This window comes from Solanum stenotomum, chromosome 9 (genome assembly GCF_019186545.1).
Source record: "Solanum stenotomum isolate F172 chromosome 9, ASM1918654v1, whole genome shotgun sequence".
NCBI lineage: Eukaryota > Viridiplantae > Streptophyta > Magnoliopsida > Solanales > Solanaceae > Solanum > Solanum stenotomum.
In genome coordinates, this window is record NC_064290.1 from 56,842,283 (window position 1) to 56,854,367 (window position 12,085).

Here is a 12,085-nt window from a genome sequence, read left to right on the forward strand (position 1 = left end):
CCCCTCTCTCTCTCTCTCCCTCCCTCCCTCCCTATTCATGCAACGATTGCTGACCCCTTCTTCCCTTCACAAATAAGACTAATATCTTTTTTCACCGAGATAAAACTTTATATAATGCATCAGTTTATATATTCACAAACCTTTAAGGTAAATTATACACACCTAGAATATATGCCACTTACCACTCCACCACTTCAATTCAAAGTGGTCACCTACCTTTTCCCATTCAATCTAAATGATACTTGATGAACAAAGATTTACCTCCAACTAGGTTAGGGGTTGTTAGATCTAACCTCCAACATCTCAATGCTCCGTGCGCTACTCAAGCTTCTTAACAGCAAATTATTAAATGGGGTGTATGAACAGGACATTCGAAGCATGCAAACATACATGCACTAGTTATGGATAAATCATAATAAACACAACACATATTGTAGCTTGTTGCACACCCAAACGTGTGGCCTAACAGTCAATGACACTGGAATGAATTATGGGAATCAAATACGCATGGAAGCTAGCCTAGACACCATTGACAAAAAAATATAAGCACATATTTATGTATACGTGTGTGTGTTTGTTGTAACTTGTCATATCTAAATGCAATTATAAAATCCTAAGCCTGTAAATACGCATACATTTATGAATGTCACTGACAGATCATTTAGGCAGACAAACTAAATACACCAAAGAAAAATATTTATAATTCTAGATGCTTCCATGTTTCTTCTTGTTATATCTCGGCTAATAGAATATTAACCAGTTATGGATGTAAAAACAGTATGTAAATTCCAATAAGCAGTGCTTGTTTACCTGGAATGACAAAATTGGCCCACGCAGGAACTCGTTCAAGAGGCCCATTTGGTGTGTTAAAATACACCCTGTATTTGCTTCCATGAGGTAAAGCAGGCATATATTTCTGTAACCAGCCTTTCCTTCCCTTTTTAGTTTCTAACCAGTAAGCAATAGGAGGCTGTTTCATACGAAATTTCTTAAACGATTCAGGATCACCTATAATATTGTAAATATCATATTCTTTTCCACTATCTACCACATCATACGATGGCAAATTACTTGCTGGATCCTTTTTTTGTTGCTCTTTCCAAGTGTTGTATCGTGTAGCTGCATCAGGCATTGCTTCTAGTTCCTCTTCTGTTTGAGGTCCATTTGGTCCGAACATTTCCTCATATAACTTTGCTGCCACCTCATAACGTGATTTAATGAAGCGATCTTCTCCAGGTTCCCAATACTCATCATTTGCTTTTTTAAAGATTTCCTCGACGGTAATACCTGTGTCACCTTTATCATAGTCCTCCACGTAATTGTACTGTTGAAAATACAATTTATCAGGTTCTTCTCCTTCACGTAATTTATCTTCAAGAATAATAAACCAATACCCATAATCGTCATGACCAAAATGACCCTCTCTGGCACAGTTACCAGTTGTTGACCACCCATTGAAGTCACCAATCAGAGCACAGTAGCGAGCACCTGTTGCAACATCTTGGCACTTGTATTAAAAACTATAAAAGGAAATAAAAACAAAGAAACGATTGCTGCCCATCAAGTGCTAAATCCACTCCCCCATCCCATCCAATTGTGTCACACAACTTACGATACACAAAGAGTTACATTAACTTGCATATAACCTCAGAGTTGGAATTAAAAATCAATATATTATTTACATTCATGCATAAAAATAACTTTACATGGGAAACCCCATATCAAGTCTTTTTCCCCAGTGATATCACACCATATTCCTAATTTGAAACTAAGTGAATTGGATGGATAGAGAACTTTAAGGCAATAATGAAAATCAGAAGATACCAAATAGTGAGCCACTTTCAAAATGTCATGTAGTGGATGGATGAAGTTTGAAACGTTGATGGAGTTTATATACTAAGTATTTGCAGAATTCCTAATGTCACTAAAAATAAGCACCAAATGGTCATATCATAATGAAGCGTGAATTAATACAAAGAAATTAACATTAAGAAGATAAATTCTGATATATAAAAAAAAACATATTAAGATGACAAATTCATGTATGGATTTGAACCTGGAGCCCATTCCAAGAAATCCACTCGATGTTGCATGTTGCGATGCATACCCATTAATTCATACCTGTAAAATAGACATCTAGAATCAGTCAAAGACTAATCAAGATGCATTATATGATACTATTAGCAAATAGTCACACAATGATACTTGGACACAAAGACAGATAGGAGAGAGGAACGCAGGTGTCGACGAAAGAAATTCGCGCACAAACTAACCCAGTAGACATCTCCTTGAGACTGAAATGACGAGTCAATATTTCATCCTTCAAGTCCTTCAATGATTTATATCTGCAAAACAGAATGGTAAAAGAATGAAACACCCTGAAAATGTTGCATATCAAATGGTTCAAAAATCAAACAGAAGGAACCGTCCAAGGATACTCGAAAAAGTTGCTGCTCAGTAATATTTTTGTAACGAGGTTTCCAGAAAGGCAAAAAAAAAAATCATAGAAATATGTTATGTGCAAAATAGGAAGAGGGAAACAGTTGGAATCTTGACAAAAATCAGTTGTGAAATTACAGGAGTTATTCTCAATTTAATACTGTTAGTTCTGTTCTGTGAAGTTACAGGTGCTGTTCTCAGTTCAATACTGAAATTCTCCCCTCATGAGCTAAGCTAGCTTTTGGCCTTTTTGAGCTGAGTTAAAGCCAAGGTCCATTTGTTCACAGGGGGCAATAATTCCTTACTGCATGAGGAACTAATGAAAATATTACAAACTCTTATAATTGCTGATTGTGTACAATTCCCATTCAAACTCTAACGACAGTTGATCGCTCACAGTTACCGTCCTTTAGGACAAGGACATTTTCTAGAAGGAGGCATATGTTAGTGCAAAATTGGAAGAGTTTGAATCTAGTTGTGAAGTTATAGCAGCTATTTTCTGTTCGCAACTTTTAGTCATTTTAGTTTCTTTCATCAGCTTCAGTGCAAATGACTTCACTATATAAGTAGCTCAAATTGTAATAAGAGATATTTTGAATTATGAATATTCTCATAGAATTCTCATTTCTCTCCCTCTTTCTCCTGTTAGCTGAACAAATAGCATAACAACACAGTACATAACACAATTTAAGGCATTGTAAAATCACCTTTCACGAAGAAATTGAGCAAACGCTTTATGAGTAATGCCGTATTTGCTGAGAAATCCAACAGGATCGATTCCTTTCTCTTCCTCCGACTGTTTGTACTTCTCCGGTCGTTGCTTCCGTCGTTGCGGTGGCGGTTGCTCCGTTGCTGAGCATCTACACCTCGAAACTCGAGCCCGGCGGCTGCGAACAAATTTAAGCTGGCGACTGGTTCTGCTTCCGGTTTGAGATAGAAAGCTCAGACGAGAATCGCTTAAAGGTGAAGAAATTCGAATTGAATCCGTCAGAGAGAGCATTGTTGATGCTAATTTCTCTCAATGGAACTTAGGAGGGAAGAAGATGAACTGGTGCTTGTTTTTTTTTTTTTTCGCCTTAGTGATAAGAGGCGGGTACTGTAGCCAATTTCTGTAAACGGCTACCGGGACGGACGTAAATGGTGGAGAAAATGACAAAAATGGTTCCTCATGTTTTATGGTACGTTAAAATTAGTCCTTTTATGTTATGAATTGAACAGTTTTAGTCCTTTAATGGTTAGCAGACTGCTACTCAATAGTCATCATAGGAGTATTACTTTATTTTATTCAATTATTCATGATCTATCGTGTTTTAGTATCTTAGTAATATTCATAAAATAAATCAATGTTTTAAAGGATACTAAGTACTAACCTCTTTAAAAAAACGAGACAAATGAAAATAGATAGATAATCATCGATATCCTTCTTACACTACGATTTAAGAAAAGTAATATGGGGATGGAACACTGAAACTCATATATTCTTAACATCAAACAAATATCACTCCATAACTACTTGAAAATGAAAGGAAAATGACGCAACAAAAAAGGATTCATGAAAGTCTCTCGGAAACCTCACTTACCCGATGTAAAAACCTTCTAGGTCAAAAGTTCAAGATCGACTATTTTCAAGGCCATTATTGTAAGAGCAACTTTCACATATAGCAAACACAAAATTCATATTTGTATGCTATAGCAAAGTTTGCATAATTGTGTTCCATAACAAATATAAATATGTATATTTCGCTAAACATATACAAAAGAAAGCAATTGTATAATCTGTTTTGGTATACATATACAAAAAGATCAATTGTATAAAGTGAGAGAGGCGAGTGAGCGAGCGAGATTTGGGAGAGTGGCGAGCGAGATCTGGAAGAGGGGAGAGGGGGGAACGAAAATATATGTATATATACAATTTTCACGCATTTTATACATTTGCGTTTTTGTATAAAGTGAAAGAGGTGAGTGAGAAAGCGAGATTTGGGAGAGTGGCGAGCGAGATCTGGGAGAGGGGAGAGAGGGGAATGAAAATATATGTATATATACAATTTTCTCTCGCTTTATACAAACACAAACGCATTTTATACAATTTGTGTTTTTTTGTATAAAGTGAGAGAGGCGAGTGAGAGAGCGAGATCTGGGAGAGTGGCGAGTGAGATCTGGGAGAGGGGAACGAAAATATATGTATATATACAATTTTCTCACGCTTTATACAAACACAAACGCACTTTATACACTTGCGTTTGTATAAAAAACGAGAGAGGCGAGGGAGAGAACGAGAGTGACGAGCTAGATTCACCAGGAGAGAGGTGAAATAGCAACAGTTTGCTATGAGGTACAATTAAATCAAACTATATTTATAACATTTAATTGAATTAATAGTTTGCTATTATATACAATTTTCCCTTATTGTAAACTATCCAAAGTCCCTGATCATTTTTGGCCCAGTTTTGACTACAATAAAATACACAATGGGCTCAGAGCAAACTTGGATTTCCAGTGTCCCAATGAAGATGTACTGCTTAACTGTAGTGGGCTTAGTAACGGGCCTATTGTTCACACTACAACCCACGTCTAAGGCCCATAAACAAATTAACAAACAAAAGCTCCGAAAAGTTTGTGATTTGAGGATTTTCGGAGTCTTTTAATCACAGTTCGAGGTCCTAGCACAGTTCTTTTAGCCACTGTTCGAGGCCCTTGGCACGTTTCTCTTAGCCTCAATTCGAACCTAACTAATAGAAGTGTGCCGGACTCAAACCGTGGCTAATGAATATGTGTGTTCAGTTTTCTTAAACGGAAATCCTGATCTAAATGATCCCTCATAAGTGTTGGGTTCTGAAGGGTGATTGGACGTCATGCGGAAGCTTACAATTTGCAAATCATATAGTTGATAAATCAGATAACAAAAACTTATACTAAAAATCAAAATATTACTATATCAAAACTAATATAAAGAAAAACATTGAAACTTTAGAGAGAATAAATCTCCTCATAAACAAAAGTCTTAAACGACTACATTGTGGATGTTATTGTTTTTTTTTTTAATTTAAAAGAAAAATATTATAAGTTAGAAGAAACAAACCTATATTTATAGAGTCCTAAAACCTTTCCTACTAGAAAAGGAGTCCTAAAAGGAGAGAATAAACCAAATATGAAAGAATATTATATTTTCCTTTCAAGAAAAGTAAAAACATTTATGGTAATGTTTTGTCTTTTCTTTAAGGAAAAATAAATCTTAAATTATGGTAAGAAAATCAGGACAAAACCCTAACAATAAGAAATATATACATAACAAATATAAAAAGGATTAAACGTGATTCTCTAAGTCAATAAAAAGGAGGAGAAAGTGTGATAATATGAGAAGAATTCTTTAAAACTTTTATTTTAGCATCGTGACACAGACAATAGGCCAATTAACATGGTATTTTTTCTATGTAGATCATACAGTTAGGCAGTTAGCTTGTTCAATGTTCATAAATACTTGTGTGTGGCCGCCAACAAGCCACGATAAAAGCCTTTTGAAGTTATAAATACGAAAATAAATAAAAGTTATAAATACGAAAATAAATAAAAGTTATTACCATGTGTTTTTTTTGATAAAAAGAAGAAGACAGAATCAGAAAATAAATAGGACTCCTTGTATATATTTTTACTTGTAAGTTTGAAAATCATATAATTTATTATTTAGTTCTTAATTTACTCTTATTAAAAATTATAATTATTTTTCAAAGTATTGAATTATCATATAGTAAAATTAATATTTTATTTATTATCTTTTAAAAATGTCAAATTAATATTAAACATGTAAAAATGAACGAAAAAGACTAATAAAGATTAAAAGAAGAAAAATAGAGGGGACAATGTATTTCTCGTTTACTAAAAGCTGACAAAGTAGGACGATCCAAATTAAAGTCACACAGCATAGAAGGGTAGAGTGTGATTAAAGCAAAGCCAGCGGCGGCCGGTGATGAATTAAAAAAGGAAAAAATGAGTGTGTAATATACCCACTCATTGTGGAGGAAAAGAACATTGTAGTTGGATAGCGTTATCTCCAAGAATGTACACTCACATACAAAATACTCTCATCGTGACGATATTTGACTAAACATAAAATTTAAGAAAAAACATGAATAATTGCAAGTACTTATCGTCAATAACAGTATTTGACTAAGCATTGAATTTAGTGTGCGATGTTTTTTGAAAAAATACCTAAACACACAATTTATTTTACTATATTCTCTAAAATTTTCTACTATTTGAAAAAATTATAAAAATTCCTACTTTACGCGATATATCAGTCGGATACATCACTTTATGTGATGTATTGATCAGATACATCACTTTACACGATGTATCGGTCGGATACATCACTTTATGATGTACCACGACGTATTCAATGTATCGGATGCTACTTTACGCTATGAATCGGAATATACGCGATATATTGGGACGTTAATGTATCCGAAACCAAAATGTGATATCAAAACGTTGAGAGAGATATCCGAAACTGAGACACAATGTATCGTGACATGTTAGGATGTATCTAGATTCCACCAAATTTAAGAGATTTTTGTAATTTGAAAAAGAGTAAAGATATGATGTAATTAGCTCTTAACACTACGTGATTTATGCAAAATCTACCTTCTTCTTGTTTTGCGAAGCCAAATTTAATCAAACATCAATATGCCTATGGAATAGTCGAGACACCACATAAAAAAACCAAAAGAAAGATACAAGTGTTTTTTGTTACCCAAAGGATCTTAAAGAGTTCCAAAATGGCGTGAATCTTTGCCTCTTTTTTTTTAACGTGTCACAGCAGTGAAACCAACGCAGTTCAGCACTGGGCACACAGCTTTTTATTTTTTGGTCAGCAAGAAGGGAATGGGCATGATGATAAAAGGTGTGAGTCAAAGCTGTTTTGGCCTCACTGGCTTCTCACTCGAAATTAATGTGCTGCCGAGTGAGAGTTGGCCACCGCCCACGTTTTATTGCATGCCATATATCTTACTAGTAAATTTATTTATTACTACAGCATCTCATCTCATGGATAGTTAATAGGACTTGACACTTGACTTAGACGGTGGCACGATGGAATAGTTCAGATTCTTTTATTCTTAATTAGAGATTTTAAGTTTGAGTTTTGATAATAATAAAATGGTTGGGAGTGTCGTTTTTGGAAATGAATCTGATAATGCGTGAATCTGTATTTTGTTGGACGTTAATATATACTCCCTCCGTTCCACAAAGAATGACCTGGTTTGACTTGGCACGGAATTTAAGTAAATAAAGAAGACTTTTGAATCTTGTGGTCCTAAATTAAAGTTATGTCAAATGTACAAAATTGCCCTTAATCTTGTGGTCTTAAACATGCCACGTGGAAAGCAAAAAGTAAAATGTTACCAAAAAAGGAAAGAGGTCATTCTTTTTGAAACTGACTAAAAAGGAAAGAAGGTCATTCTTTGTGAAACGAAGAGAGTATATCAAATACTGAGTGGAAAAAATAAAAGGGAAGAAGATTTTGGCTGACATATGCCTGTGTAATATTTAATGTCATTTATTCAAGATATATTAAAAAGGGTGCGAAAGATTCTTAAATTATGATTAGAGTTTTTAGTTGTTGTACAATAGGTTAGTTGAATTCATAAATATAGCACCTAACCTAAGTGGTTACTAATATGGTCCTTTTGGTGGAGCTTTCAAAATATGTTTATATGTTTCCAATATTATTTTTAGTCATAAGTGATTTGGCAAAAATAGTTTTGAAGATTATGTTATAAGTTTTGTTTCACTAATCAAATTTGAAAAATATTGTTTCGGGTGATAAAGCAACAATAAAGTGTTCAAATAACTATTCAAACATTCGATCAAACATGCTATATACTTCACAAAAGTTATGACAAGTTACGTCCTATGATTTTTTTGCTTTATTTCTCTCATAAGTACTATAACTATAATTTGCTACATGTAATGATACAAATTAATTCACCATCACATAGAAATAAAAACACGTCTCACGTTTCCCTATAATTTAAACGTTAATTATCAACTAACATTTGTTCATGCGTTTTATCATATACGTCACAAGTATCTATTGATATGTGCTTTATCAACAAGTAAAATATGCATTCCTCACTCCATAACACATTATTATGTAAAAATATGATAAAATTTAATAAATATTTTTCCAATCTCAATTTAGGCAATAACTTCCATGTTTATACTCATTTAAATGCAATGAGTTTGGCTAATATGAATTGTGTTAATAAATGGATATAACCAATTCAAACTTTAACAAACTAGACAAGTTATATTGGCGTCAACTAATATTACCATCAAACCTATATATATGGAATACAAAATGCATATCCACATAAAAAAATCATTTTAATCATATATAATCAATATAATTTCCGTCCAAGGGAATCAGATGAATTCCTAGACCTTTACTAGCTCCGTCCCGTCCATAGGCTTATCTTATCTTGGAGGACAGTTGTGGGCGGCTGTGCTTAAACTGTTGTTATGAGGTTGTGGAATCTTACTTTAACAAGTATAAAGATGCTATAACTACTGATGAAAAAAAGAAGTTTGTTGTACCAACTTTGCAGCCGTTAAATTGGCTTTCAATTTTTCCTCTTGTAGCTTTTTACCTAAATTACCAAACTAGTGTAGAACAATATTCATTATTTTTTCTATAAAAAGTGGTGGTAGTTCGACCAAAACGACAAGGAACTAAATGCTTTAATTGTATTGTGTGGATTCTTTTTTCTTGGCTGAGCTATACGATACGTCAGGTTGGCGCACACAGATATGTAATGCCTTTACTTCTCTATTTAATCGCGGGAGACGACGGAGCCAAAAATTTTACTCGGGTTCAAAATTTAAAGAAATGAACATACTATAACTAGTCGAAAAAAATTTGATATCGAACATAAATATATATACATAAAATATAATTTTAATATCATATAAATATTATAATTTTTTCGTTATAGGTAATTCAAGATGAACCCCTAATCATGCTCCACCTCGCAGACACAATATGCAATTTTTTGACCGAAAATTAGAAATTGCTCATCACAATTTTTACGCCTTCTTTGAATGTGATATAAATGTTATTTCTATTAGATCATCGGTTAAAAAATATTTTCTTAAAAAAAATAGGTTAGAAAAATATAAAGTTAAAGAACTTTTGATAAATATGCAAAAAAAAATAATAAATAAATTAGAGGACGGGTATTTGATCAGATGAAATAGAATTTTTTATTTGATTAAAATAGATTGAGTTTAATATTTCTATTTATTTTTTCTTAAAAGAACATACGTCATGACATTACAAAGTGACTAAATATATTACTTTTCAGATTGGATGAAATAACAAAAGATAAATAAATTTTCTAATATTAGAAAAAAGAAAGTAAGTTTATTTTGTTCATTTATTTTCAATAGTTCGATGATCATTTAATAAATATATATACTCGTACTTCTTTCTAATATAAAAAATATTTTGTCACTCATAATATCAAATGGATGCTTAATTTTGACTTTATACCAAAACTTATAATTTTGCGATTGCGTTAAGTATCTCACATAATATATATATGTTTGACTTTAATCTTTATATTATATAAATCGTCCCTCTCCTAATTTCTTTTATGTATAATTGAAGAACTAAAAAGAAAGTCTACGGTTTTTAATATTTAAATGTTGCCTACTTTGTAGCTATCAATATAGCTGCTATGCTTCCAAGCGTCAATGACGCTAGCATTTTTGAGTAAGATTAAATGTATCATACACCCCTTCAACTTTATTTATAGGTTTATTATGCAAAAGGTATATGTATATCTATCGATAAAAATTGTGGTGGAGAGGTAAGTATTCCTTTATTTTGCTTTTGCTAGAGAGCGTTTTATTTTAGTGGGGGATTTTCTTGCAAAAATTTAAATTTAGTTAAACTCTAATTTAATTACCCGAGGAAACTAAAAAAAAAGGTATATATATATATATCCCAATTAGTCAAAACCTTTAATATAACATTTTTAATATTAAAATGCTAAATCTCCAACACTTCTTATTTAGTTTCTTATAAAATCTATTGAAAATAAAAAAATATCGCAAGTCATACTGGAAATTAAAAATTCGACCGTCTTCATCTTGAGTCCTTCATTCTATTGGAAGATAGTTTTAAAACTTAAAATATATGATTAAAAAAAGGATCAATTCAGTGTAATAAAACTCTGGTTATGCGTGAGATTCAGGAAAGGAGCGAATCATAAGGGACTTTTATATGTAGTTTTATCAAGTTTTGTTGTAAGAGATTATTTTTTACAACTTAAACTACGTAACCTCCAGATCACAGGACAATAACTTTATCAGTTACACTCAAGGCTCCCCGTGTTAACAAAAGGTAAAAACATGAAAAATGAGGGGGAAATGTATGTTCATTTTACGAAATTGCCGGCAAGCTTAAGGGTATTATGACGGTAATGTGAATGCACAAGACTTGGACTTGAATTAAATTTGATGAATTGACTTTGTATTAGCATTAATTACAAATAAAATTCTCATGAAGACTTTGCTTCATAGTTAGTTTTTGTTGGACTTTTAAATTTGAATAAAAGTTTGTTTGGTCTATTGATCATACCATTTGTTCTTAGTTTCACATTTGTAAGCACATTGAAAATACTGCAATTCCCCAAAGACATGCCGAATCTTCCTTAGACTTGTATTGACCTTTTTCGAACTCGTGTTATAGTCTATTTGATTAAATTTTTAAAAATATATCTTGTCAAAAATGTTTTGAAAAAAAAAATACTTTTAAAGAATCTAATTTATATTTGACTAATTCATTAGAAAAAACACCCTCATCACTGTTAGAATAGTCATTTTTACTTTGCCAAACTTCCAAAGAGTGTTCACGGAGAGAAATTACTTCTTCAAACTTCTGCTACTATTCAAAGATATTTATTTGTCCTTTTAAAAAGATTGTCAAATATCTCAACTTTATAAAATAGGTACTTTTAAGTTTCCACTTGATTGTGAATTCAAATATTGATTCTTAATATCTATATATATATAAAATCTACATATTTTTAAATTATATTAAAAAGTACTCCTTACAATATCCCATATAACTAAGAATTTTAAAAACTTACTCCTTTCACCTCAATTTATGTGATATAATTTCATATATTTAAAAACTTTAAAAATTTAAAATTTAAAATAAATCAAAATTATTTATATAATTATAAATTATTTCAATAAGTGAAAAATAAGAATTTTAAAATCAAGTAGTAATTCTTAACATAAATATATAATTTTTAAGAAAATTAATTAAAATAAATAGACTAAGGAAGTAGTTATTAGTTAGTAGTATTTAACTCTTCAAATAATAATAGCGTTCACATAGAATAAAATGAACTTGAAGGCTCCCCATATTAATTAGTATAGCACTATACACGGTAAAGATTTAAAGCGCGGCCTGGTCCCTTACGCAAACAGTAAAACGCGCCGCAATGTGAAGTGGAAAGCAGAGAAATATGATAGGCAAGGTATTACGATTGCGGTGATAGCGCAATTAAAAGGTACATTTTCACGTGTCTTCATGTGGACGCCTTTTTTCTTTAGCTAAGGAAACGTCGCTCCGCAGTCC

General features: G+C 32.1%; 1 protein-coding gene across 2 annotated transcripts in view; it reads right to left on the reverse strand.

Moving 5' to 3' along the window:
• Positions 1-3,534, reverse strand: part of LOC125876323 (1,4-alpha-glucan-branching enzyme 3, chloroplastic/amyloplastic) — a 16,306-nt gene extending 12,772 nt beyond the window's left edge. For both annotated transcript variants that reach the window (XM_049557479.1, XM_049557478.1), the window contains exons 1-4: positions 3,147-3,534; positions 2,274-2,345; positions 2,057-2,121; positions 811-1,488 (exon numbers count right to left, since the gene is read on the reverse strand). In XM_049557479.1, the coding sequence (XP_049413436.1) occupies positions 811-1,488; positions 2,057-2,121; positions 2,274-2,345; positions 3,147-3,439 (1,108 nt within the window). In that variant the 5' untranslated portion in view covers positions 3,440-3,534. The remainder of the gene's footprint in view (positions 1-810; positions 1,489-2,056; positions 2,122-2,273; positions 2,346-3,146) is intronic.
• Positions 3,535-12,085: the final 8,551 nt, after the last annotated feature.